The sequence below is a fragment of the Apus apus genome, chromosome 3, assembly GCF_020740795.1.
Source record: "Apus apus isolate bApuApu2 chromosome 3, bApuApu2.pri.cur, whole genome shotgun sequence".
Lineage (NCBI taxonomy): Eukaryota > Metazoa > Chordata > Aves > Apodiformes > Apodidae > Apus > Apus apus.
In genome coordinates this window covers 41,860,745-41,884,079 of record NC_067284.1, presented here as the reverse complement: position 1 = coordinate 41,884,079, position 23,335 = coordinate 41,860,745, and the positions used below count along the sequence as shown (strand labels likewise).

The 23,335-nt window shown below is 42.8% G+C and overlaps 1 protein-coding gene across 3 annotated transcripts in view; it reads left to right on the top strand.

Moving 5' to 3' along the window:
- Positions 1-1,726: 1,726 nt before the first annotated feature.
- DCBLD1 (discoidin, CUB and LCCL domain containing 1) overlaps positions 1,727-23,335 on the top strand; it is a 49,465-nt gene continuing 27,856 nt past the window's right edge. For 2 of the 3 annotated variants that reach the window (XM_051615498.1, XM_051615501.1), the window contains exons 1-2: positions 1,727-1,994; positions 16,836-17,048. In XM_051615498.1, coding sequence (XP_051471458.1) covers positions 1,745-1,994; positions 16,836-17,048 — 463 coding nt within the window. In that variant the 5' untranslated portion in view covers positions 1,727-1,744. Of the gene's footprint in view, positions 1,995-16,835; positions 17,049-22,541; positions 22,575-23,335 lie in introns of those variants that run through there. The other variant, XM_051615500.1, reaches the window with a different exon arrangement.

Genomic DNA, 23,335 nt, shown 5'->3' with positions numbered 1-23,335 from the left:
CATAAAGATGATAAGAGGGCTGGAGCACCTCTCTCACGAGGACAGGCTGAGAGAGTTGGGCTTGTTCAGCCTGGAGAGGGAAACCTCATAGCAGCCTTCCAGTATCTGAAGGGGGGCTTTAGAAAAGCTGGGGGGACAGGACTTTTTACAAGGGTTTGTGAGGAGAGGATGAGGGGTAATGGATTAAAACTGGAAGAGTGGAGATTTAGTTCAGACATCAGGAGGAAATTCTGTAGTCTGAGAGTGCTGAGACACTGGAACAGGTTGTGGAAGCCCCCTCCCTGGAAGTGTTCAAGGCCAGGTCGAATGGTGCTTTGAGCAACCTGGTCTAGTGGGAGGTGTCCCTGCCCATGAAGGGGGGTTGGAACCACATGATCGTTAGGGTCCCTTTCAACACAAACCATCTTATGATTCTGTGATTATTCTATTATTCCCTGACCAGGACCAGCAAAGATTAGTCTGCTGCTCAACTGCTGTAGCATCAAATGCTCTGCCCTACACAGTGTGGAACATTTTACTCTAGGTTTCAAACTCTCTTTCGCAAGGAAGTGGTAGGTCTCATCTACTAAAAACCTGTGTTAAATACATACACCAAGAATACAACGTACTGGGTACACAGGACAAAAATGGGTGATCACATATTGTGTCTGAATTGGTAAAAACCCAGAAATTAACATCTGCCAAACAAGAGTGCAATTAGCATAAAGGTTTATTAACTTGACTTTTTCTAAAATACTATAACATCTAACAATTGTCAGTTGTCTCTAGGACATACAGGATAATTGCATGCTTTGGTTTAGCAGAGCAGAGTATTTCTGACCTGCCAGCGGTGTGAATCTGCACCTCACAGCAACCCATGCCTGAAAAAACCTGCGACTTTGAAATCTCCAGCACACTTTCAGCAGGCCAAGAGCGGGGCCTGTGCAACGTGCCAGCCACCCGCGGCTGCCGGCACCACATCCGTCTCCTTCCCGCTCACCTGCGGGCCCCCCTGGTCCAGAGAGCTGCCCGCCTCACCCTTTAAAAAAAGAACCCAAACCATCATTAAACAGCGTAGAACTGCAATGCACAAAAGCTTGCACGTGGATTTTTGCACCCCTGCACCCGAGGAACAGGTTCCGGAGGCGGGAAGCCACAGCACGACCCCAGCCCTGCTGCGGGGGCTGCGCGCCCGCCGGCCCCACTCCTGTGTCCCCCGCACCCCTCCTCTCCGTGGCAGTGGGAGCGCCGCCTGGGAAACTGGCCTGCAAGGGGCAAAATAATCCTGTTTGTTTAAAAATACGTGTGTATGTACATGTGTATACATATATATATATATACATGCACATCCATGGCTTGCCAACTTCAGGGGGTCGCAAGCGATGCTCGGGGCTGCACAAGTTTGGAGTAACCTCCCAGCCCCGGAGCAGCTAAGGGGAGCCTCCCCGGCCCCGGTGCGGCACCCCCAGAGCAGCGGGGGCTGGGAGAAGCAGCACCGGGAGATGGGCGGGAAAAGGAGGGGAGGGGGCGGCGGGGCAGAGCCGGCCCCTCAGCCCACGGCAGGAGGAGGAGATCCCCCGCGCTGCAGCCCAATGGGAATAGTGGCGCTTCCCTTTCTCCCGTTTCCTTTCTCCACCCCCAGCCGCGAGCTGGGGAGGCGGGAGGCGGCAGCGCTGCAGCCCGGCCACCGGCGGGGTTCGGAGCCAGAGGCAGCCCCGCAGGGCTCCTTCTCCGACCTCCGCAGAAACACCTGCGGGGGGGGAGGATGCCGGGGAGCGGCCGCCCCCCTCCGCGGGAGCGCGGGCTGGTCCCCGAGCCGCCCCGGCGAGCAGAAGGAGGAGGAAGAGGAGAGGAAGAGAGAGGAGCAGGAGGGAAGTGGGGAAGTTGTCCCTCGCCCGCCCCGCCGAGTGCCGGAGCCATGGGCGCCGCTGGGGGGGCGCGGGTCGCCCCGTCGCTGCTGCTTTCGCTGCTTCTCGGAGCCTCGGCCCCGCTCTGGCTGCGGGCGGAGAAGCTGGGTGAGTCCCGGCGGCGGGCGGGAAGCGGCTCCGGCGTGCACGGTCCCCCCGCGGCGTCCACCCCGCGCTGCGGACGAGCTGTGGGGTGATGGGGTGATTCCCCGCCGTCGTCGCCGGGTTGCTCCTCGGAAGCGCAGCCTGCGCTGCTTTCGGGGTTGTGTAGAGTCGACCAGGTTAATCGTCGCCGGGTTTATTCCGTGTCTTGAGTAGCTGCGAGATTAAAGTAGCAACCGGCCTTACTGTAAATGCATACTATGGCTTTCTTAATCTGTCTTTGGTCAGAGGGGTTTGGGGTTTTTTTAAGTCAAATAAGTGGAGAGAAGTCCCTACGTCTCCGGGAAGTTGAGGCGGCTCCCGCCGTTCCCCCTGCCGCCCGGGCGTCGGGCTCATCAGCCCGGCGGCAGCCCCGGGCGCGGCGGCCGGAGCTCGGCTACCGGCAGCACCGCCTCTGCTCCGGCTGGGGCCGGGGCTGGCAGCCCCTGTCCCACTGAGGGACACAGGCAGGTCTGCTCGCCTACTGCCTCGCTGAGAAAGAAATTGCCCTTACTCGTGCCGGGACAAAGCTTCGTAGGAATCTCAAGGAGATCTTGCAAGCCCTTTTGTAATCCTGCAGTTTGTTAAAATGACGGCCCAGGTACTATTCTCTTTGCCCTGTGCTTTTATGTGGCTCACGGTTAAGCTTCCTGTGTGAATTACAAGTACAGCTGACTTCTGTCGAGGAGTTGCAACCTTATGGCTGTGGCATTGCATGGCCTGATGCATCCATCTTAGAAGAGTCCGCTGCCAGCTGCTGGTGAAATAGTTAACACTGGAAATTAGGCATCATAATGAGCTTGACAGGGCATTCAGATAAATTAATAGTCCCCGTATTAATGTTCCACCTTGGCTGTAAATTTCAAAACCCATTGCTGTGCGTTAGCCTGGCATCCAGGCAGTGGTACAAAGTACTGTGGCTGATTTATACCTGTGTTTGTTTGGTTTTTTTTCATAACTCCCTGTTACAGGAGATTCCTGATACAGATCTCCACAGAAGGGAAAATTCGGTACGAAATGTGTTGCCTTTCCACTTCTCGGCTTCATATGGTAACCTTTTTCCTTTGAAGCTTTGCTATTCTGTTCTCAATATGTTTCCCTATTTTGAGACTCCAACTTTATATGCTCCAAGAAACATGTATGCAGGAGAAAAAAAATTCCCTCAGTTCCTCTTTTTCATTAGTGGTTTTTTTTGTTTGTTGTTTATTTCATCTTTCATCAATGTTTGTCTCCCACACGATGACATCAAGGAGAAAATAATTTGGAGACTCAGATAGAGATGCTACATTTTGCTGGGATTTCTGCTGCTTTTAGTGCATAAAGTGACATTAAGCAGTAAGTGTGAATCCTATACCTTGTCTGTGTTCCCAAAGCACTTCTATTGTATTTATATTCAAAATATTTCTGCCATTATACCAAGAGCATGGAAACAAAAATCAATGTTTTAAATTAAATTAAAATTTACAAGATAGCCTGTCCAGCATCTAGAAGGCAGAAGAGATTTTGACTGACTTTCGTTTCTCCTTAGGGGGTAGTTACTCTGTTAGTTTGTTTATTGATATCACCCTATAAATTAGGGGCTAAGTGTTCTAAAGTCACAGCAGTCAAAAAAAGGAGATAGGGATAAGTGGATACCAACTTCCTGTTACACAAGCTTTTTGACTTAAAAGTTGGAATGGAGCACAAGAAGTGCCAGAATGAACTGGGCTGAGTTTCAACAAATTCTGTAGGTTGTAACTACTGGTGTCTCCCACCAGCTGGTTCAAAGAAAGATGTACTGGTTTAAATATATTATTTTTAAAAAGAAAGTGGTACATTTTCTTGGCTTCTCATGAACTGGCTGCATGACCTGCTTTTTTCATAACCAACTCACCTTCCTCTTTGTTTTTTCCTGAGAGATGCTACAGAACAAGGATGAAGCTGCTGTTACAGCTTCTGTGCTCACAAGTTTTAAACCAAGGAAAGGCCTCTTTTTCTTCACAATAATGGTTACTTAATAACCTGGTTCATATGCAGAGCCCAGGTGTCAGCTCTCTTTCTGCTCTTGGAAATAGATTAAACATGTTATATGGGGGCATCTATTAAACACGGAATTTTGTTGTTCACAGAATGACGATGGGAAAGGTTGAGGGCTTAGGGAACTGATATTAATTAAAACATATTTACAAGCTTAGTAGGTCTCACCTGGGGACAATATCACATCTATGACTGTGCATGAGTAATAAATAGCTTTGGGATTTATAATAAAAGGTTCTTCTTTTCCCCTTTTTATTTTGCTAATCTTAACTACTCTTGTGGTTTTTTGGTTGCTAGTTCTTTGCTGACAACTACAAAATATATTTTTTTCCCCACCTGCCAACCTCACACAGCCATGCCTGACCTGTTATCTCTTCTCAAAATCTCCTTCCAACTGTTCAAACCCAAGGCAGAAGGGAGGCAAACCTGGACACATTATCTTTGCCTGTCATCATTCTCTGTTTCTTCTTCTGGTCTCATTGAGCAAGACCTTGAACCATGTAATTGTGGGCAGCAGATACGTAAATTAGAGTTGAATCTGAGTCTTCTCAGAGTTTTGAGTCATCTTCTACTATGTTTCTGGCCAGTAGGATTTCAAACTGACACAAGTGTTGGTTGTTTGTAGAAAGCATATGAGAAATGGAGATTTTGCTCTATTAAGGACAAGATTAAGCCACTGCTTTTAAAGTAACTATTTTCACTTTGAGTGAAGTGCAGCAATGAGACTAGTGTGGGATTTGCAGATCAGCATCTGAATGTGAACTTTGCTTGTGGTATTTCTGCGTCTGTTGTGTCCCATGCCCAGTTGGAAGAACTGATAGGCAGTAGAATTTTAAACGTTTTGAGGCAAAGCTGTTATTTAATGTGACAATGGCATATGCAGTAATTATGAGAGATTATTCAGGCTCTCAGGGGCTTGTACAAAACCGCTATCAAATAGTGGTGTGATCATGCTAATCCACTTTGCATGCCCATTTCCAGCAGTTTGAAATGTAGAGATGAATCCTTTTTCTACTCACCCCCCTCTGGTTTCTGAGTATAAGTGATTGGTAAATTTTCAGTTTGTTTGCATTTTGTCCTTATGTCTGCTTTTCTTTGGCTCCTTCTGTCTTGCCTTGTGAATGATGACTAGAATCGCTAAAGAGGGAGGGAACAGTTTTCCAGTTGCAGTTCAAAAGCAATGAGTGCACCCACCACCATGAAAACAGCAATGTTTTCAGTCACACAGACTTAGCTATAAATAGCTCTAAGCCCTTTCTACGTACTTCTCTTTAGGTTATCAGGGGACATAATTCAAACAAAATCAGAGACAGGGAGGCCACTGGGAGTCACACTGACAGAGAAGGGAGAAAAAGATGCCTTGGGAAAGTTGTTACCAGCATGTGCACATAACATGCATGGCTATTGATTAATATGTTATGCAAATTACTTGTTGATTTGCATACACATAATACATTATTTATATTTATCTAAACTGTGCCACCTTAGTCTGCTGAAGCTACATGTGTAGCACAGCAAAAAATGGGTTGGAAAACACCAATTTTGAGGATGCTTTTGCTATGGTATAGAGATGCCTCAAAGCCATTTTAGGTACCAAAAGCAGAATAGTTTTGAAAGCCCTTCTAAGCTAACACACCATGCTGTGAAGTGTGGTCGAGAGTGGTGGTGGGCACCAAAGTCCTCAGCATAGACATCACCATAGGTTTGGGGCTGGCTGTATCGCATCAGATGCTCTCCTGTGTCATGTACTGATCAACACATGGGTTTGCACCATCTGCTAAGAATAAAACAAGCCAAACAAAATCAAAATAAAATCCTTATGACGGGATCCTGTGGACTGGTGTTGGATCCCAACTACTTGCAATAAAAAAATATTAATAGCAATGCATAAGAATGAGCACACAACTTCCCCAAAAGGTTTAATTAGCTTTACAACTGAGAGCAGGAAACTTCAAACTGGGACAATCTAATAGTGATGTTTAAATAAAAAAGGATAGTGGTTTGACTAGTTTTAAATGTATACAGATATCTTAATTTTTGCTTTCAGAATAAATTATGAACTATCTAATTAAACTGATTTCTGTCTGTGAAAACTGTGTGAGTGCTAAAGACACATTTTTGAGGTTGGCTTGATGCTTGCACATAGGAAGGCTGCCAGTAGTTATGGTTGGGGTTGTTGATCCTGTTTAATTAAGCCTGGGAGCTGAGTGTTACAAGAAGGAAACACTTCAGTCTTGCATTCCCTCTCTTCCTGTCTCTTCCTTCAACAGAACCAGGATCTGCCTCTCTGAAGCTTTCTTCCAACAGGCAAGGGCTTAGTGTGGTGGTGGTGGTACTTTGTCATCCTCCCTGAGCAGGCTTTCCAGTCCCAGTGTATCCTTACTTGTTATTTCTGTTCCTCTGATGGGACAGGGTTGCTGCCTGCAAAGCAAATCCTTGCTGCTCCTCCTTGTAGGCAGAGGGAAGGACAAGCGCATCCAGGCAGTGCTCTATCTTTGCCTGTCTCTGAGGAGCTTCAGTAAAGGTGTTTTCAAGCACCATGAAGAGGGACAGGAGAATAAATAAGAAAAGCACAGCAGGGCAAGGCTAGAAATCTGGACCCAAGGCCTCCTACAAGACCAAGATCTTAATTTTAGTATTTGGTATCACACATTCAGGCTCAAGTTGCTACTGTAATTACAGTAACGTTTATCAGGCATTTCCTAAAGCTCTAAAACATTGTCTCTTCCCTCAGCTGCTGCAGAAACCTTGTTTCCATCACAGTTTGAATCTGTGATGTTCAAGTTTCTGGCACTTCCACCACAAATTGTTCAGCGATATTGGATTTCAGTCTAACGCTTTGACATTAAAGTTGAAGTCATGTTGATCTCATCTTCCAGATGTTCATGCCTACTGAATTAAAATTGTGTTTATTTGTTTTATTTCAAATTACAAAAACACTTGGGGAATTCTGGATGCCGTCCCTCATGTTATACAAAGGCCTATGTGTCCTGTCAGAAATCAAACAAAACTTTTCTTCATGGTGTAGTAAGAGAGACCTCAAAACACTGGAAATGTAGGTGGGTTTCTTCACCCACCCGAACAGAATGGCTTTGTTACTTCCCTGAGCCATGCTGTTGCAGCTGCAGTAACTGTGCAGAATGGCAATGTGTGGCTTCTGCCCCAAACTATTTGTATTTTGTTCTGGTGCCACAGCAGCTCTGTATTGGTGGGTTGTTTTGACTTAATAGTCAGCTACACTTCATTTGTAAAATGAGCTTGTAGCAAAAAAAAAAAATAAATTAAAAAATTTATTTTGTTCTCCAGGTATGAAAAAATAGATTTTAACCTATAAAATATATTCAAGGATCTTTTGGGCCACCCTCAACTGGGGAGCTTTGGCAGCAAGGTGCATTGGCTAACAGTGAGGTTGTTGCCCTCCCTGTTGTCTCAGCTTGCTTCCAAAGCCAGAGGTTTGTACTATCCCATGTTTCTTTTGTCAGTATGGTACAGAGGAATTGAAGTTGAAATGCCTGGGAGCGACAGAGCTGAAAGTTTTCAGAGTTATAATAGATAAGCTGCAATATGAAGTACTGTGCCATTCGTGACAAGTGCTTGGGTGATCGTGTTAACTTTTTCAAATCCAGGAGGGATCAGGACTTGCTGATCTATTAGTGTTTTGTCATAGACAGAAGTGGCATAGTTAAACTTGTGGTCCTTAAAACAGGTATCTGAGAACATTCTGATTTTCACAAGTGCTGATGCTTGTGTTTTGAAAATTAACGTTCTGGGGTTTTTTTAGGTGAAATTCAGTCCCTGTGTTCTTTAGGTAGAAAGCTATTAATGTTGTATCAAAGTAAATGTAATGGTTACACTGAGGTATTCATTCACGCTTGAGTCAACAATTGTTCTGACCTTTCTGCTGTACTGTTTCAAAACTTGAGAACATGGTTGGTTGATACTACTGCTAATGAAAAAATCCAGTCAAATAAAATTATGGAGTTTCAGTATAGGTGGTGTAAACAAGGTGGCATAACAAGTTCTTTTCCATGTTGTTTTTCACATCTGTTTGCAAATACCTTTTATGCAGCCTCATAACGGTGTGTCACAGAAGACACAGAAATGATGCTGTCAATCATATACAGCATCACAACCAACACTGTAGTACTTAAGTAATGATGTCGCTGTGTTCCTTTCTATTTTTTTGTTTTGTTTTCATTTCAAAGATCTTTCGCAGCAACTGAATGTAACCACAGTGAACCGGAGAGGTCGCAAAACTTTCTGGTTTATGGAGCTTCTGAGCATACTGTTCCACTTAATACCTTGATGATGAGTATCAGGCAGGCCAGCAGTGTGAAAATATTGAAAAAAGGCATTTCTTGCACTCAGTGCTGCAGGTCAGAATCCTGATGTAGCTTTTTGACCATATTTTCATGTTCCTTCAGTTAGTTTTTTCTTCCATTTCTGCTGGAGTTGTAAGGAGCCACTTGTCAGATTGCAATAACCATGGAGGAAATATCTGTTTTCCTTGAAGTTAGGCTGACTGAGTCAAAAAGCAAAAGAGAAAATTGAGTTTTGCTCATAAATGGCAATTATTATTTCCATCATAAATAATTAATTTGCTCTTGAGATATTTATTCCTTTATACCTTGGGCATAATGGGCGGAGGGAGGGTGTGCATAGTTTGCTTTGAGAAAAGTGATGTGGTTTTTGTTGTTCTTTCTTAATAACAAATCACATATTCATCTAGGCATACACAAAAAAAGGCAAATGTGTGATTTTTCAAGGAAGGTGGGACAGGTTTCATTTCAAGAAAGCAGACCACCTTACTTGTTGGAAACCGCCAATCTTGCCTGACTTATACCACACTAACAGGGGAATTACATATTTAAAAAAGGAGGCTGGTGGTTTCATTCTATCATGTTCAGCCATTTCCTCTTACCCAAATTAAAGCTATTTTGAAACCTTGCCTTCCCACCTGCTACTGTAACTGGAACAGCTCTGCTTCAGTCTCTCCTTACCCTGGTGCCTCTGAATTTCCTGTCCCTGTGGGTTTGTCAGTCCTTAGCACTGCTGTGAATATTCCTATTCCTGTGCAACCCAATATTCGAGTCTGGCCCTGAGCTTACAACATATGTTTCCCACATAGTCCAAATTCAGTGCTATATATTGTAAGTTAATCTCCAGTAAAGCAGAGCTAAGAGAAAAACCTAGGAAAAACCAGATGGAGAAAGTAGAGCAAACAATTTGCATATATATGATATGTCTCTCAGTTCAGATTAGCATTTCTTACTTTGCCTGAAAAGCCCTTAATAAAAATCCAACTGCATGTTTGCCCCAAATCAGCAGAATCAGAGAAGATGACCCAATGACACAATGTCCCCCCAACCCAGGAGAAGCCCACCAAGGGGTGGGAAAGGGCTTCATCTCCTGCTGTGGCTCTTTCACCTGCCTGCCACATTGCTGGGATGCTGTGGGCAGAGAGACAGGGAAGACACTCATATCTGTGGGGTATTTGTTCCCTCTAGCCTTAACAGCCTTGAAGCTTCACCAGGGCCCTGACTTACCCTACGTGGGTGGCTGGTGGAGGTTCTTGTCTGTCTTGCCATTTGTCTACAGTCCTTCAAGGTTCCTCTGAGTGCGCAGTTACAAGCACTTGGGCAATGAACTTCTCAGTGCCTTTGCAGTACCTCAGCACTTGGGGTATGTAATGTGGTTGAGCATCTTTAAGTAGGCAGGTGTTTGTTAGAAAACAAAAAATCAAGTTTCCCTTTGCAAAAAGGGGACCCTAATCTTAAGATTCTTCTCAAAATTCCATAAATGTGTAATTCCAGTCTTGTTCCTGTTCCCAGAAGCACACAGGCTAATAAAATGTTGAAGTGGTCAATCACAGCAGTATTCTATCTCCATAAAAGAAAAGCATTAACAAATATTAAATTCAGTTATGCAGGGAATAAATAAATAAATACAAATCTCTTGTTGCAGCAGTTAAAAAGGCATAGAAGTTTTCTCACACCCACAAGCTCGAGAGTACTGTATTTAGAGTGCTGAAAAATGAATTCCAGTGCTGAAACTTGCTTCTCTGGAGGACTACATTTGAGTATACTGCTTAAGTCCTGAAAGCAGTGACTAAAACATACTTATTTTTGACGTACTCTGGTACCGTCTGTCTTTCACAGATTGTGATGGAACCAGAAAGTGATCCTGAAAAGCAAAGGCAAACCTAGTTTGCTACTATTTGTGTATTTAATACAAGCAAAGCAAGAAAATTGTATTATGCTATTTACATTTTTGAGTAAAACTTGTCCCTTATGTGTTCCAGGATCTTGTTCTTTACAGAAAGCAGCAACTTCTTTATCCTGTGTCCTCATAAATAATTCATAGGAAAGGGACTAGCAAGCTGTAGCTGCTGTTTTCTCTTGCCACTGTGATTTCTGCAGTCATCTGGATCATCTTGTTAGTGAGGTCTCATATAAATGTAGTGCTAGGCTTTATTGTGACATGAGTCCTTGAGATGAATGTGCAGATGAGATGGTTGCTCTCCAGAAAATTATTTAATTAAGCAAAAAAGTTTATCAAGTCTTTATGGAAAAGTCTCAAGGTGAGAATTTCTGGTTCACATTTGTGTTAGTTGAAGTAAGACTTCCTCTAATACTTGTTTTCAAACTGGAATGCTGAATGCACTGTCCCCTCTTCAGCAGAACGTGGCTTTTTGTTGATGGAAGTTGTTCATAGGGAGATTTCTGATTTCTTTTGACATTTTAGCAGCTAAATAAATAAAATCTCAGGTCCCACTAGTTTTTTTGTCTTTGCAAACTTCTGTAAGGACGAGATGTTTCTGGACTAGGAAAGGCTGCCCAGGGTGTTTGTGGCAATCCAACCAAGTCACTCGCATGTAGGTCAGAACAGCTGTAAATATTTCCCTGGCACATGGATGTGCCTGCAATTCCGAAAAAACTCTTTAACTTTGAAAAACAATAGTGTAGTTGAAAGCCACATTCTAAGGTACTTAGGATGGTTATCAGGGATTTTTTCCTGTACTTGATGGTGACAAACCAACTGGTTACCAAAAAAACTTTGTATATGTTTGAGGTAGAGCATCTCCTGAGGGTGTCTGCAGGGGACACCCAGAGGAAAGCCAGCCCCCAGCTGCAGCCCCAACAGCTCGGGAGCGATTGCAGCTGGGCTCGTGGTGGCAATTTGTGATTTATGGAACCACTGTGGAACCAATTGGAGATCATTTGCTGCCTCTCATTCCTACTTTAAGAGGGACATTACGGTAAATAATGTCTGTGAAGAGGGGGAAAACACACTGTCGTTTGTTTGACCTCCTTCTCCTTTTGCATCCCTTTGAAGTTGGTAAGTAAATAATTTGGGCAATGAAATCAGCACTCCACAATGTTCCTTTGTTTCTCCTGCTGTTCTACCTTCCCTTCCTGCTCTCAGCCCTCCTCCCAGCCACTTCTTGGTTAGCTTGGGCAGCAAAATGGGTGTCCTGAGGAACTGCTGCAGCACAGGGGTTAAATTGTTTCCTGAGAACCTAATGGAGTAAAATTAAGACACAATTCAAAGAAAAAGTTTACACAGTATTTATTTTTTCTTTTGCAATAGGACATATTGAGAAGTAGGGGACTTCTTCCCTTGAAAATGCATTAATAATAATTTAAAGGCTTTGGAAGATTTCAGTCACTGTTTTCTCAGATGAATATAGACTTGTCTTGATTTTCAGGGGTTTCTTTCATTATCTGTCTTTGCAGTCTCCACAATGTTTTGTGAAGAATGTAAAGCTGGATTTCTGGAAAAAAAACAAACCCTGTTGTGGATTTGTATACCTCTTTACATGCAGAGTTTAGCCAGCTGCTCATCTGGTGTAAATGGCATCTGCTTCAAAATTAGTGGTTTGTGAAATCCCCAAATAAGTGGTCACCCCCTCAATGTCCCCCATGACTCCTGGAGCTCTGGGCCCCATTACATATGGGGAGGCAGGAGGAGGACTGGGGGGACTCGCCCACCCAGTGGTGCCTTGGGCCCACCAAGTTACCCTTTGTTTTTGTTACCTGCTTAATTCCACTGCCAGGAAAAGCACAGAGGTCTGACAACTTCATCATTCTCTAGAGAAATGACCCATTTAGGTCCCAATGGCATGGGACCTTTATAACCTCTTCCTTTATAATGGCTCAGTAAAGAGCTGATTCTCTTGACACAGGTTTGTTGGTGGAGAGGTTAGAGATGAAGCGCTTAACTCTGGATTTTACTCCATCACCTCAGAAAGCAGTGAGGGTACAAACTCTTTCCTGTTTGTAGCACCCACAATTCTATTAGTGATGAGGATCAGAGTATCTGTATGAAAACCTTAAGTGCAGTCAGACCACAACAGTGTATTTGGATGACATATGGCAAAATGGTCCATTCTCCTATCCCACATGAGCACAGACGTTTAGCTGGAAAGATTAGATTTCTTTTTTAAATGCGTATCTGTTCTTATGCATAACTTGAATCTTCTTTCAAACACAGACACAGAACTCCTTCCTGACTCAGTTATTATTGTATCATTTAATAAGCCGGAGTTATTACTTCAGGGAAAGCAATGTGGAAGATGAGACAAATCTCAATTCTCCTCATGGGGATTCTCATCGGAGCTTGCAAAGCCATACCCTCAACTTGGTGCTGTTTTCTTCCCTTTGGCTGTGTCTGTTTGCAGCTGTGGCTCTTCAGAAAACACTGATTTTTAGCTGAATCAAAAATTTGGGTATAAAACCTCAGTTTTCTGCTCTTTTCTATCAAGGGAAGAGGAGTGTGAAGGAAAAAAGGACAGGCTGGCAGCCCCCTGCCGGCTCTGCCCCCTGGCAGCCGGGTAAGTGTGGGGAGCACAACTTGTCACAAGCCCCACCAGGAAGGTGGGCATCCAGAGGGATGTCAAACTGGGACAGAAGAGGCAGCAGTGAAAATAAGACTACTCTAGGGTCTTTGTCCTGGTGGGAAGAGGTCAGTTGCCAAGAGGTGGCAGGTAGCTGGAATCTGTAGCCAGAGAGGCTGAGAGAGAAATGCTGGTGCCTGAAGGAGCTCATGCAGTGGGTGGAAGAGGGCAGGGAGCCACTTGACTGTATGCATGAGCATGCCCGAGTGTAGCATGTATTTAGCACTGGAGTGAGTCCAAGTCAGTTATTATTTGCTTAGTGAGGGTGAATCAGAAGGATGAAAAAGGCAGCTGTTAGCTGCCAGGATATTGTAGCGAGGCTTCTGAAAGCGCACTTTGATACCAAGCTATGTAACTGTTCTGTAGTTGGTGGAATAAACATGTCCAGTGAAAGGTGCAGCACATGGAAAGCTTTTATATCAGTTATGTGAAAACCTGCAGCCTTTTTGCAGGGTGATACGCTGAATGCTTGTGTGAAGGTGCCATGCACATTCAGTTATGCATGTCAGCCAGGGGTGTAGAAGCCCAGGGAGCGCAGGAGTCAGAGGCCAGCGCTTGGTTTGTGCATTGGCCTTGGGAAGAGATTGGAGAAAAGAGCCCAGACAGGTGGGTTTGGGTGGCAGAAGGGTACCTCAGAGAACCAGCATCTTTTTCAGAGATCTCTAACTCTGCTGCTTCTGGAACCACCATTGTTTTGCTAACGCCACAGTATCTGTCAGGGGCTGTGTCCAGAGCAGCTCATGGTGTGGGGCCAGAGCTTATTCGTGGGCATTGATTTTATCACCTACATCCTTCTTGTGCAGGTCAGATCCTGGAGTGAATCCATCTGCCCATGACCCAGCAGCTGTGGTCAGACCCAGCCCAAATGCAGCTGCCTGGAGATACTCCTTCAATTTGTCCCATGCACATCCATCATGCAAGTGTCTGAGGATGGGGAATGGTGCTACCCGCCAGCCATCTGGTACCTCCTCTCGCCCTCTCCACAGGGCCATGGCCTAGTGTCCTCCAGAGGGGTCTCAGGTTGTTTTTTCTGCTCTCAGTGAACACCATGTGAGAGAGGGCAAGGTGCAAGCACAGAGCCTGCTGCTGCAGCAGAAGGTGCTGATAATGGTTTTCACTTCTTGGAGAGTTATTTCCATCATCTGCCACAGGAGACTATTTTTATCTGTGGTAAACAGCCTTAATTCCAGTGCTGTGTGATCTTTGGTACAACCTGAGCGCAGGTCAGTGGGCAGGTGCCTGCGATCCAGAGACCACAATCTTGATCTTGATTCAAATGCCTCTGGGAATTTGGTTTACAAAGCATATTTGATGTATTTTTAGTAACTCCTGGTGCTAAAGAGAGATTTTATTAAATCTAAGCTTGTTTATACTTTCTGGCTGCTGCGTATCTTGTGCTCAAATATTTTGCTTTGCTCCTGTCCAGTGAGAAATGATGAAACCTGGATGTCTGAGGCAAGGCTGCCAACTTCTTGCCAATTGGAGTGATATAAAGCAGTTCTCTGAAATAATGCTAAGTGAAAATGTAGTATTAGCAAGAAGTCCGGTGTTGAACTGCTGGCTAGTTGAATACCCAGATTTCCACCCAGAAGAGCCTGTAGAGAGCCTATAGAGAGCAACATATCGGGTATTTAAACCACAGTTTTAATAAGGACAAGCAGTTGTGGCTTAAGCTCGATGTATTTGAGGTTTGGCCAAGATATTTCTGCTGAAAAATCAAAATTTCATGTGGAAAAAATAACTTTTTTTTTTTTTTTTTTTTTTTTTTACGTGATCAGGGACACGTTTTGAATTCCTTACAAATTTGCCTCAATTTCTGAGCTCTCTGTGTACAGTGCGGTAATATTTATTCTTTTCTACATTTAGCCATTAAATCACTCTTTGAATTAATTAATCAGATCCTGAGTTTTACTCTACCTTCACTCTATACCTTCAGTCTCCTTCCCTAGGATGCATTCTCCAGCAAATTCCAGTGTAAGATTTTTCTTTGCTCTTCTGATTTTGCTGAGAAACTCAAAACTTAGAGCTGCAGTTGGGCTTCTCTGTAAGAAGTGATAGTTACTAGGACTTGGTCTGATTTTTTGGACATTGCTTCAGTTCTTGTGGTGAACAAGCTTTTGTCATGACCTTTTCCTTTGAGGCAGGTGGGCAGAACAGAGGCAGCGAGGGACATTACAGGTGCAGGGTGATGCTGTGCTTGCCTTGCATCAGCTGGAGTGTTTGAATGACCATGCTCCACCATTGAAAAGCTGGAAAATAGCATTATGCTTTCTTAGCTCAGAAGATAATCGGGTGCTAATATGTTTCAATGCTCACTCAAAAGCAGATTTGAAAAAAAGGATTTGCATGGGAACAAGACCTTGTATAACCTCAACAGAAGAGAATGGCAGGCTGAGGTCTTTGGTGCATAGTTTTGCCTATACGCTTTCTGCAGAAATATAGTGCTCTGTGGCTTGGACAGTTGTCAGGGCCGTACCATGTCTTTTCAGCTTTTTTGAGGAGAGTTATGTACCACAAAGGATCTTCAGGATTGTACCAAGGTGACAAAAGCCAGAACATAGCTCAGAGAAATGAAGACTAAGTAAACACTCAACTTTCATTTTAAGGAGTTTATCCCTATGACATCTTGTTGTGGTTGTTTTTTTCTTTTGTTTTCCCTTTTCTTCTCCAATAAGGGAAAGTTGTAAACCAAGTTCCGGATTATAGTTACAACTTTAGAGTAGTTAAAGTGAACATTGTGGACTTACAGCTCCGCAGGATTCTTTATTTTATGAATACTTGTAGGACTAACTTTAATTTTACAATGATAAATATGACAGTATACAAGACTCTTAAGTTAAGAGTGACAATGTCCTATCTAACCTAAAAGTGAGGACTGCCTATTACATGCATCTACATATGGCACTAGTTCCTCTATTGCAACAGCTGCCATTATTTGGAAGATTCAGCAGAACAGAATGGCTTAAGCTTTAATATATAAAATTTAATTTACTAGTACACTTTTAAATAGTTCACTAAAAATTGCTTCCTTTAGTAGTCAAGGTCTCTTATCTGATACCTGCTTCCTTTCTCTCTGTGGATGCTTCCTGTTTTCCATCTCAGTCCCCACATCCCCCCATGCATTTCCATGTGCCTTTTCCTGTTGTCACATATTCTGCTGCAGCTGCTCCTCAGATGCCTCTCCACCAAGGAAAGACTCCAAAGGTGATCTGGTTCCTACACAGTTCCACAAAAAATCCCACTTCATGGGTGCCTACCCTCACCCCTTGTGCAAGGAGGTGGCAGCACTTCCATCTCTGGGCGTGCCACCATGAAGTAGCCTGTGTACCCCTAATGTTGCACATCCCACTTTTGAAGCTTCTCTTGTGTCATTGCCTTGTCCCCTGAGCTTTTTGTGTTGTTTAAGTGGCACAAGAAAACCAACAGAAAAGTGAGTCAGGTCTGTGATAGTAAGTAGTTAAATCATGTTTGTGCTTTCATGCATGATTCAGTTACCTTCTCTCTGGCAGCTCTTTCTATGGAAATAAAAGGTGGAGAGCTATTTGGGGAAAAAAATGTTTAAGGAAGGATCATAACTATTACTTGTGGAATTGCATCTTCAGGTTTTCAGTAGGGTTTCACTGTAAAACTGAAAACCAGAGAGACTCTGTTGCTACAGGACTGTCAAATACATCTTAGTTGATGGGTGTTTTCGACCCTTGTTTTTACTGATTTACGAGAGAAATGTGACTGCATTTGTTTTAGTTACCTCCCTTTCAGCAACAACATAACTGATGTGGAGTACTACAAAATACTTTTTTCAAAGGTGGAAGTGCACATGAGACATGTGGCCAACACCCAATTTTTTACTGAGGAATATATTTTGTTTCTCTTCCTTGTTTCTTCTCCTACTGCAGGGGATGGATGTGGGCACATGGTGATTTACCAAGACAGTGGGACCCTGGCATCCAAGAACTATCCTGGGACATACCCAAACTACACTCTTTGTGAAAAGAAAATCCAAGTGCCTCCAGGAAAACGTCTGATCTTAAAAATTGGAGACCTAGATATTGAATCACAGAAATGTGAATCCAGCTACCTTACCATCCAGAGCTCTTCAACATTTCACGGTATGTAAGAGATAAGACAACAGTCAATGCATGAACTGGTGAAAGTGTGGATAAAAGACAGCTCAGCAAAATGCAAGAAATATTAGCCTGTGTTCTTTCTTCTTCCTTTTCATAATCAAGTGGTCCATTCTCAGTACAAGAGGCCATCGCCCCTTGCACTGTGTGTTGTTCTGCAAGGCTGGGGGTGCTGCCTTACTGCGCTGTGGAGGGGCCATGGGGGCTTCTGAGTGGCTCTGGCGCATCCACTGCAAGGGCTCTGCCCTCGACCCAGAGGAGCTGTGCTGTCACAGCTTTGGTACAGAAACTATGTGGATCTGTATCAGCCCTGTACCCTTCTCAGGCAGGGGAAGAGCTGCCTCACAAAACAGATGAGAAACTGGAGTCAATGATCCTGCATGTCTCTATTTCCTAGGTAGTTCAGGGCTCAGAGAGGAGATAATCGGTATTGTTTCTAGCTGTTAGTCACTGATAACCTTTGTTAATGGACAGGGCTTTAATACTTGCAGATATTAAATGTGTGCAGCCAGTCTGCATTCCTGTAAGAGCTTTGCACAGGAAGATAAGTGAGTAATAGGCTATAGATGTGCGCTTAAAACAATCATAACAACAACAGGATCCTCCCCAGGGAGAACCTGAGGCCTTCCTCAAATTGGTTTTCCCAACCAATTGTTGCTGAAATTTTTGATCTGCTCTTTCTAGAAGAGTCAAACTGATTTTTGAGTCAGTGCATCTTCTTTTCAGAAGTCCAATTTAAATGTAGTGCTGCAAGGAGTTCCACAATGCAGGAATAAACTCATGAATCGACAGTTCATAAAATTTTGCCCCCTGGGAGTGGGCTGTAGCCCTTCAGTCAGCTGAGGCTGAAGGTGCTGTACTGAGCTTAACAAGCAGAGCACATGCAATGGGAAAAGATGGTGAAGAGATGAGTTACACGGTGCCTGTGCAGGTTTTTCAAGTCATCCAGCTCATTGCTTGGCTCAGTCAAGCATGTGGTTCTTCTAAGCTGAGGACTCATAAGATATCTTAGTAGTTAGGAGGGATGATTCCTTTAATTCATGAACATGCTAGGCCTGTCACTCCTCTGGTAAGATAAGATCAAGTGAGGTTTTAAAGCCTTGCTCAAAAATGAAGGGAAAAGTAAACATTGTTCTCCAGGGGGAGGTATTACATTTTGAAAGAGCCTTCACCAAGAGTGGGCAGTGACATGTTGATATCTAAGCCTTCTTTAGAGCTTGATTTGAGGCATAAGGAATGTTTCTGTTCATGTGTGCTGGGATTTTTTCATATTGTTTACCTCATTTCAGAGCTATAAGTAATGAGTTTGTTCACTTGCAGCAGTCTGTCTGTACTTGGACTTAAGAGATAGGTGTTTAGTATTGCATTATAATATCTTTGAATAATTCTTATTGATGCTATCTTGACATTTCTAATCAAAGGCTTTTCTAGGAAACAAGGATAAATCAGTATCATGTTTTCAAAAGTGAAAAATGAAGCTTAGATGTAGATTGAAATTCTGGCTCCTTTCACATCAGCCTGAAGACATCTTCACATAGTCCTGCACTTATTCACCATATAGACACAAAACACCTGTGTTATGCAATCAAATCCATAGAATTAATTTCTTTAAAGTGTTCCCACACCCATTTTCAGACCTGATTGGTAACATCTGATGCATATGGATTGTAATTTGCATTCTCATTAATAAACTGTACAGTTAGCAGATTTTGCTCATATCTGATTAAACGAGTTTTGTAGCTTAGGCACACATGCCATCTGTAATGTTTTTTGTGGTCTCCAGCTCGCTGTGGACTTTCCCACTAGTGCACCTACAGAGTCTTTGCTCTACATTCAGGTAAATCAGTGCAGAACAACAGTGTTGACATAGTGCTATAGGCATAAATTCTTTATATTGCTTGTGTTTTAAAATACATGGGAATTTATAAATGAGATTAAAGCTTCTATAAGTTAGGTATTTCAATAGCTTTGCTATAGCTGTGGGTTTTAATATGCATTTGTGTAAACAAAAGAAGCTCTCTCAGTGGACACTGCTAAGTCCATTCTGTCTATTAGGCAGCTGTTTCTGAGCCCAGATCTCCTCTTCACAACTCCCCCCACTTCATGAACATCTACAGTCAGGTCAACATCTTCCCTTTGGATGAGAAGGTACTGACTTTTGCCATCAAAATTCTTTCATATGCTGGTGGTGAGTTGAAAGGATTTTGTAGGCGTAGAAAATGTCTGAGCAATTAAAAATCAATCTTTGCAAGTTTTCGTTATTTGGTCTGGGTTTGAAAAAAAAAATAATCTAAAAAGCTAAATGTGAATATTACTCATGTTTCAAATTAGCCCAGAAGCCTTTAAAAGGTTTGCATTTATAAGACCATAAGGTCCGAAGGGCAATATGTTTTAAATACCATGCAGATCTCCTCAACTCCGCAGAAGACAACAGAGTGAATGTCAGTATCTGTACAAATGTCTATTGAGGGGTATATCTGAAGCTTAGGAAGTTGGTTGGGGCAAAACTCTTAAGTCTTCAGATGATTAAGTGTTATTTTCCTTTCCAGTTTCTCCCCGGTGGTGTCTTTGCATTTAACTGTGAGTCATTCATTGCTATAACCTTCTGCTGGGATTCATGAAGTATTAGCTAGGAGTAACTCAAGTCATGTTTGGGGTACTTGTGTTCCAAACAGTAAGAGGAAGCTGTTATATACAAAGGACTGGATTCATTGACTTATGTTAGCCTAACATTGATTTCTTCATTTTGTAAATCAGTGACTACAGATTAGACCACTTACATGCAAGTTCTAATTAAGTTCAGAGCCTTCCTCAAACCTTGTGGCTTTGCGCATTCCAATCTACTGGAGCCTCCCTGCTCGACCGGGACACAAATGTGACGTTACAGTTCTTCTCTCACCTTTGATACTTGTCAGTTTTGATGGACCTATGAAGAGAGCAGTTGTAGTTAGATTTCTCTAATATTGCCATCCAAAGGTCGTCTTAATGAAGCTCTAAAATCGAAGACATAAAGTGGCTGAACACTGCATGTCTGCGTTATTACTCTTCGCACTAATTTTTTTACCTGTTTACTGGGGGAAGGATCCTGTAGCAAGCCTTTTTTTTTCAGACTGGTAGCTTTGTATCCAGACTTTGATGTGAAAATACCAATCATCAGTCAGCACAGGTAGTCTAACACCAGTTTTGGTGAAACTGAGTCACCTCTGACAAACCTTTAAATATTAGTACAGCTTTGCACATGTTGTCTCTAGGAGAAATAAATAGAAGATCATGTTCTGTTTCGAAGGCATAGCTTTGCACTGGATGAAAATACACGGGGTTTTTTTGTGCTACAAAAGGAATCTAGAATAAAAATTAATATGAAGTGATCTCACAGTGTAGACAAGGTGCAGCTTTTACTGAAGTGCTTTTCTTCTCAAGTTAATTGCATTATCTGAGCATATTAAAAATACTGAGCTCTGAATAAGAGCTTCTTTTTTAATTAGTTAAAGGGATATGTGAAAAAAAGATTAACCATGTGGTCCCTATGGTTCTCAAGAACACAAATTGCACTCCTTATGAAGGTATAACATAAATGTTCTAAAAGTTGAACTGGAACTGCTTTTAGTCAGCTTCTTTTCATGTCTTTATCAGATTTTTGTACCTCTTTTGACTTTTTTTTTCATGTGTTATTTTTCCCCCTCTCTCCAACTAATGGCTTAGTATTTTTTCCCTTAATTTTGAGATGATCATTAGTCTTGACTGGAGAGAGAGATTCAGGAAGAGATAAGTGCCTACTTACTGCTCCATTCACTTGCAGTCAGTAGGAAGTTGATGTGTTCCTCTGGGGTGGATGTCAGATCTGCTGAGTGACTAGTAATAATTTGGGGAGTTAGTGCATTTAACTTGTTCTCGCATAATTTACAGCCAGTAACTAGTGTGAAATAGAGAAATTACTGAAAGTGCTCTTTCCTCCCCATACTCTGTCACTAAGGGTTATTAGACAAATGGAGCATTTACAGATGCACAAGTGTCTGATGGCTGTGGAGGGACAGGGTACGCATGTGTGGGTGCGCACACTTACGCGTGCGGGTGTGCAGGAGAACCCAGCACCTTTGGATGCCTCCTACCTGGCATTATGACTTGAGGGGATTCATGAAACCAGTCTCACCTTATTGTGTATTGTAATTAATATCTTGCTTGAATAAAGGGTGTGGCCAAGTTTCTTTTTTGCCCCTCAAAGGAAACTTGTTATTGCAGTATCGTTTCTGGTATTTCAGGAAACCCAGTGAGATGCCCAGACTAGTTCTTTCTGAAGATCACGTTGAGCAGTCTCTCAAGAGTCAGAACTCTTCTAACAGTTGGGTTTCGCCTGAATGGTTGTAGTATTCTGAGCTTTCAGCTCTGGGCAGACATACAACAAAGAATCTCTGCTTCTGTTTTATCAAATGAACTTCTTTTTCCTCTTAGCTGCATGAAGTGTATTGTGTGTCTTCCTGTGGTTTTTGTTAAACAGCTACAGCTCTGTACTAATGATACTTTACTGTTGCTGCACTTCTGTCTTTGGGTTTGGCTGAAACCACAGATGTGTTTGAAGTGGGGGAATCTCACCTGAGGTCAAGCAGGCAGACCTACAACCACTGCTGTTGGCCCTTTTTAAATTGTAATTACTTCTCCAGCCTGACTCTGCTTGGATGCCTTTTTCTTTCCTTTATTACAGTCTTTGGCATTTTCCCTCTGAAAATGCTAACAGTTATATTTGGTTTTCCTAAAATGGGAAATGCTTACCAGTCAGACTTTGTTGCAAAGTTAAGTGTTGAATAACAGCTGTCTCATCCTGACTAACAAATGTGACTATTCTGTCAACTCTGAGTTATTAAACACCACCTTCCCCATGTCCTGCAAAGACTGACACAGAGCAGCCCTTTTTTGTACGCTGGTGTATCCCTGCAGAGTAACGCTGGTTATCCCTGCACGTGTGCGTGGCAGCATTTGAACAAAGAGGAGGCCTCTCTCCTCGCTCCTTTCCTCCTTGGTAGGGGAAGAGGAGGAGTTACTGCTTATGAAAGTGAAGCATTTGTGTGAACGTGGGTTGGAGATGAATTTCAAGAATGCAGATGTTTTCATACAACAGATCCTTGCTGGTTTTGTGAGCTGTTAGTGAAAGACTTACACTCTGGCTGGGTTTCTAGCTCTGAAGTAAAGCAAGCATAATCCATTTTCATCACATCCCCTGTCCTTCCACAGCTATTGAGGTACTTCCAGACTGCTTTATTTGAGAAGAGGCTTCTAAATATAAGGATCACAATTGAAACATTGTTTTCCCCAAACAAACTCCTTAGGAAATTGCAATCCTGGAGAGGCAGATCCATGGGATCATTGCTACGCATTGCTCACCAGCCATCCCCTACTCTGGAAGACAAAAGCTAAAGAAAAGGGAGAAGATCCCCCACTGAAGAGGGGATGTTACAAGTTGATATCTAAACTGGGTTTCTTAAAGACCTCTGCAGATGTCAAACTCCAGACTTCAAAGTAAGTTGAGGAATTTGAAAGGAGAACAAGCATAATGAGCCGGACATGCAATAGCTAAAGGGGGCCAGAATTACATTTAAAAGCCAGTAATCTTACAGAAAAGGCAGAAAATATTAAGAACTACAGAAACAAACAGCATGTAGACATTGCCAGCTGGTGTGAGAGAAGAGTCCTCTAGGCACAGCGCTTCATAAGGGAAGTAGGAAAAATAAAGGAACATAATTCAACAAAGCAATCTCTGGAAGTATGCCAGAGCCTGGTTGACAATAGCAGTAAACTAGACTTCATAAATCCAGACAATGCTGTAAAGATAATCAGATTTGCAAAACAACACTATTATGAAAAAGACAAAAGCAGCAGACTACTGCTAACATTTAAAAAATAAACAACATGTAAAAGAATCTCTTCAGTCTCCAGAAGAGCCAGCCAAAGGATATCCACGAGACTTTTTGCCATTTATCTTGCAGGATGTTAATACTGCTTGGGGACAGTGATTCCAAAATAAAAGTATTACATTTAAGCCACTTTAACCATTCAAGCAGATCAGGAGTTCTGGATGAAGGTATTAAATGTTAGCTTAATTATAGAGAATATTATATTAGGTATATTCAAAATCCCTAGGCCTACAAAAGTTCTCATGCAGAATTAAAATAAAAATAAACTAATTATATATATATATTACAGAATCTGGAGCAAACAGACGGAACCACAGCTAGGTCAACTCGTTAATGAGACACAGAAAGAAGAAAAGGCCCTGGCAT